The 5,662-nt window shown below is 41.3% G+C and overlaps 1 protein-coding gene across 1 annotated transcript; it reads left to right on the top strand.

The window, feature by feature from the left end:
- Nucleotides 1-4,531: 4,531 nt before the first annotated feature.
- LOC130966524 (uncharacterized) lies at nt 4,532-4,960 on the top strand. Its single transcript, XM_057891342.1, has one exon. The coding sequence runs from the start codon at nt 4,532-4,534 to the stop codon at nt 4,958-4,960; it is 429 nt and encodes a 142-aa protein (XP_057747325.1).
- The last annotated feature ends 702 nt before the right edge of the window (nt 4,961-5,662 follow it).

Genomic DNA, 5,662 nt, shown 5'->3' on the forward strand with positions numbered 1-5,662 from the left:
TGAGACTTGAGTGATTCTCAGTAAAGGTCCAGCTAAAGACAGTAAAGAAGCGCTTGCTGGGAGGCAACCCAGTCATTAGGAGATTATATGATTTGTTTTTACAGAGGCAAGTATCAAAAATGAAGGAATTCACAGAGTTACAGAAGGATTCAGCTCAAAAAGCAGAGAAAAAGAGCTTACTGGCGAAAAAATGCCAGTAAGGGGCATTTTGGGCGTTAAACGCCAGAATGGGCACCATTCTGGGCGTTTAACGCCAGTAAAGGTGCCATTTTGGGCGTTAAACGCCAGAATGGGCACCATTCTGGGCGTTTAACGCCAGGTGTGCAGCATCCTGGGCGTTTAGAAAAACGCCCAGTGATAAAGGAATTCTGGCGTTTAACGCCAGCCAGGGTACCTGGCTGGGCGTTAAACGCCCAAAAGGGGCAACAAATGGGCGTTAAACGCCAGAATGGGTGCCATTCTGGGCGTTTAACGCCAGAAAGGTGGGGGGACCACAATTTTATTTTCAAATCAAATTTTTTCAAATTTCCTTTTCTTACCCATACCTTTCTACATAAATACACTTCAACCTTTCATCATTCACTTTCAAATCTTCAAAAATCAAAACCATTCTTCAAATTTATCTCAAATCAATCCCAAATCTTATTCAAAAACTCACCCTTTTCTCAAATCCTCTCCATATCTTCTCAAATCTCTTCTCAATTTTTTCGAAATCTCTTTCCCCCCCTTATAAGAACACGTTCGGCCTCACCATTCCCACACACCATTCGAATTTGCTCTCTCCTCTCTCTTCTCCTTCCTTTCTTTTGCTTGAGGACAAGCAAACCTCTAAGTTTGGTGTGCTTTTCCGTGATCACTAAAGCCAAGATTCATCAAGATCATGGCTCCTAAAGGAAAACAAACCAATTTAAGAGGAAAGAAAGAGAATAATTCAAAGAATCTTTGGAATCAAGAGAAGTTCTTAACCAAAGAACATGAAGACCATTATCACAAAATAATGGGCCTGATGTCAGTGATCCCGGAAGTGAAGTTTGATCTGAAAGAAGATGACTATCCGGGGATCCAAGAGCAAATTCGAAACAGAGGATGGGAAGTTCTAACCAATCCTGAAATAAAGGTTGGAAGGAATTTGGTTCAGGAATTCTACTCAAATCTGTGGCTAACAGATAAGCAGAGAATGACTGGAACTGCTTACCATACCTACAGAACCATGGTCAGAGGGAAAGTTATGTACTTCCATCTGGACAAAATAAGAGAAATCTTCAAATTGCCTCAACTGCAAGATGATCCTGACTCCTTTAATAGGAGAAGGGTGAGAGCAGATAAAGGGTTGGATCAAGTTCTAGAGGACATATGCCTCCCTGGAACTAAGTGGATAACCAATTCAAAGGGTGTCCCAAACCAACTCAAGAGGGGAGACCTCAAACCAATTGCAAGAGGTTGGCTAGACTTTATTGGGCGTTCCATATTGCCCACTAGCAACCGTTCTGAGGTCACTATCAAGAGAGCAGTGATGATTCATTGCATTATGCTTGGAAAAGAAGTGGAGGTTCATCATGTGATTGCTTGTGAGATCTACACAATTGCAAATAAGAATTCCACTGAAGCCAAACTAGCCTACCCAAGCTTAATCTCCTTGCTCTGTAAAGAGGCTAGGGTGAAGATGGGAGTAGATGAATTCATACCCATTGAACATCCAATCACCAAGAAGTTAATGGAAGGACAAATGCAAGACAACTCTATCAAAAGGAGGGCGCAAGAGTTCCTCCCTGAATTCCCTGAAATTGGCTACTGGGCCAACCTAGAAGCATCTATCAACAAGTTGCAAGAGACTATGGAGCAACTTAAGGAAGAACAGCAGAATCAGAACTGCATGCTCTGCAAATTGCTGAAGGAACAAGAGAAGCAGGGGCGTGAACTCCAAGAGATGAAACGCCAAAAGCTCTCCTCTCAAGTTGAGGGAGCATCCACTTCTCAAAATCAAGGTTGTTGAGTCATAACTCTGTGAAAACCTCTATCATTAGGAGCCTATTTTTTTTTTTTTGCGTTTTTTTTGTTTTGTTTTCTAATTTTTTTTTCTTTTTTTTCTTTTAGTTTCATTTTATATCTATATTTGAGTCTTGTTCTTAATTCATAATTAATAAAATTTATGCCTTAAAGTTATGAATGTTCTATGAATCCATCACCTCTCTTAAATGAAAAATGCTTTAATCACAAAAGAACAAGAAGTACAGGATTTTGAAATTTATCCTTGAAACTAGTTGAATTAGTTTGATGTGGTGACAATACTTTTTGTTTTCTGAATGAATGCTTGAACAGTGCATATGTCTCTTGAATTTGTTGTTTTGAGAATGTTAAAGATTGTTGGCTCTTGAAAGAATGAGGGAAAAAGAGAACTGTTATTGAGGATCTGAAAAATCATCAAAATGATTCTTGAAGCAAGAAAAAGCAGTGAATACAAAAAAAAATTCGAAAAAAAAAAGAAAAAAAAAGAGAAGAAAAAGAAAAAAAAAAGAAGAAAGAAATAAAGTTGTGAACCAAAGCAAAAAGAGTGTGCTTAAGAACCCTGGACACCTCTAATTGGGGACTCTAGCAAAGCTGAGTCACAATCTGAAAAGGTTCACCCAATTATGTGTCTGTGGCATGTATGTATCCGGTGGTAATACTGGAAGACAGAGTGCTTTGGGCCACAGCCAAGACTCATACACTAGCTATGTTCAAGAATCATCATACTTAACTAGGAGAATCAATAACACTATCTGAGTTCTGAGTTCTTATAGATACCAATCATTCTGAACTTCAAAGGATAGAGTGAGATGCCAAAACTGTTCGGAGGCAAAAAGCTACTAGTCCCGCTCATCTAATTGGAACTATGTTTCTTTGATATTTTGGAGTCTATAGTATATTCTCTTCTTTTTATTCTATCTTGATTTTCAGTTGCTTGGGGACAAGCAACAATTTAAGTTTGGTGTTGTGATGAGCGGATAATTTATACACTTTTTGGCATTATTTTTAGCATGTTTTTAGTAGTTTGAGTTGAGTTTTTAGTATATTTTTATTAGTTTTTAGTTAAAATTCACTTTTCTGGACTTTACTATGAGTTTGTGTGTTTTTCTGTGATTTCAGGTATTTTCTGACTGAAATTGAGGGTTCTGAGCAAAAATCTGATTTAGAGGCTGAAAAGGGCTGCAGATGTTGTTGGATTCTGACCTCCCTACACTCGAAGTGGATTTTCTGGAGCTACAGAAGCCCAATTGGCGCGCTCTCAACAGCATTGGAAAGTAGACATCCTGGGCTTTCCAGCAATGTATAATAGTCCATACTTTGCCCGAGATTTGATGGCCCAAACCGGCGTGGCAAATCAGCCTCAGAATTTCCAGCGTTTAACGCTGGAACTGGCATAAAACTTGGAGTTAAACGCCCAAACTGGCATGAAAGCTGGCGTTTAACTCCAGAAAAGGCCTCTACACATGAAAGCTTCAATGCTCAGCCCAAGCACACACCAAGTGGGCCCGGAAGTGGATTTTTCTGTCATTTACTCATTTCTGTAAAACCTTAGGTTACTAGTTTACTATTAATAGGATCTTTTGACATTGTATCTGTACCTCATGACACTTTACACGTTCCTTTGTGTACTTTCCACGGTATGAGTCTCTAAACCCCATGGTTGGGGGTGAGGAGCTCTGCTGTGTCCTGATGGATTAATGCAATTACTACTGTTTCTCATTCAATCATGCTTGCTTCCATTCTAAGATATTACTTGTTCTTAAATCGGATGAATGTGATGATCCGTGACACTCATCATCATTCTCAACTATGAACGTGTGCCTGACAACCACCTCCGTTCTACCTTAGATTGAGTAGATATCTCTTGGATTCTTTAACCGGAATCTTCGTGGTATAAGCTAGAACTGATGGCGGCATTCAAGAGAATCCGGAAGGTCTAAACCTTGTCTGTGGTATTCTGAGTAGGATTCAATGATTGAATGACTGTGACGTGCTTTAAACTCCTAGCAGGCGGGGCGTTAGTGACAGACGCAAAAGAATCAATGGATTCTATTCCGGCCTGACCGAGAACCGACAGATGATTAGCCATGCTGTGACAGAGCATAGGAACGTTTTCACTGAGAGGATGGGATGTAGCCACTGACAATGGTGAAACCCTACATACAGCTTGCCATGGAAGGAGCCTTGCGTGTTTGATGAAGAAAGACAGTAGGAAAGCAGAGATTCAGAAGATGGAGCATCTCCAAAACCTCAACCTATTCCCCATTACTGCATAACAAGTACTTATTTCATGTTCTTTTGCTTTTCACAATCAATCCTGATAATTTCTGATATCCTGACTAAGATTTACAAGATAACCATAGCTTGCTTCAAGCCGACAATCTCCGTGGGATCGACCCTTACTCACGTAAGGTATTACTTGGACGACCCAGTGCACTTGCTGGTTAGTTGTGCGGGGTTGCAAAGTGTGATTGCAATTTCGTGCACCACCGAGGGAAACGGCGATAATGCCGGAGGAGTTTCGATGGCCCTGGAGACGTTCCTCAAGGTTCATCCGCCAACTTTTCGTGGATTCACAAATCCTAATGAAGCGGACCACTGGTTCCAAGCAATGGAACGTGCTTTACAGGCGCAACATGTCCCCCTCAATCAATATGTCGAGTTTGTCGCTTATAAGCTAGTGGGAGAGGCCCAGCCCTGGTGGCAAGCTGAGTGCTATTTGCTACAGTTGCAGAACGCCGATATTCTGTGGGAGGTGTTCCGAGCGGCCTTTTACAAGAAGTACTTTCCTGAGTCTGCAAGGGAAGCGAAGGAGATGGAGCTAATGCAGCTGAAGCAGGGTTCCATGTCTGTGGCTGAGTACACCAACAAGTTTGAAGAGATTTGTAGGTTTTCTAGGGTGTGTCAGGGTGACCCGGAGACTTTCGAGAGCTGGAGGTGTATTAAGTACTAGAGGGGTTTAAAGAATAACATTATGACTGATGTGGCTCCTTTGGAGATCCGTATCTTCTCTGACTTGGTGAACAAGGCTAAAGTAGTGGAAGAGTATGCCAAGACCATGGCGGCATCCAAGGATACTCATGGAGGGATCTCTAGTCGGGGGGTGGCAAGTATTTTCACCCAAAAGGACAAAGCTTCAAAAGAGGAGGATATGCGCCTCAAGGCCAAGGGGGCTTCAGAAAGAATAATTAGAATCAATTTCAGTATGCTAAGGGAAGAGAAAATCAGAGTAAGAGTTCTCCGGATTTAGTTTGTGATCGTTGTGGACGTTTTCACCCTTATGACTCATGTAAGATTGGTTTAGGTGGTTGCTTCAATTGTGGGTTGCCTGGCCACATTGCGAGGGATTGCACTCGTGGGAGGAATCAGAATGTGGGCCAGAGTCAGCATCAAGGTCGAGTCTTTGCTGTGAATGCCAAGGATGCTTCCAAGACGGATCCATTGATGAGAGGTATATGTTTAATTGTTGATAAATCCTTAGTTGCATTATATGATACTGGAGCTTCGCATTTGTTTATTTCGTTTTCTAAAGTTGAGGAATTAAGCTTGAAAGTGTTAGAGTTACCTTTTGATCTGCATATACATACTCCCCATCAAACAGTTATGACTAGGTCAGGTTGTAGACGAGTAAGTTTCAAGCTTAAGGGTAGAGACT

The sequence above is a fragment of the Arachis stenosperma genome, chromosome 3, assembly GCF_014773155.1.
Source record: "Arachis stenosperma cultivar V10309 chromosome 3, arast.V10309.gnm1.PFL2, whole genome shotgun sequence".
In the NCBI taxonomy this organism is placed as follows: Eukaryota; Viridiplantae; Streptophyta; class Magnoliopsida; order Fabales; family Fabaceae; genus Arachis; species Arachis stenosperma.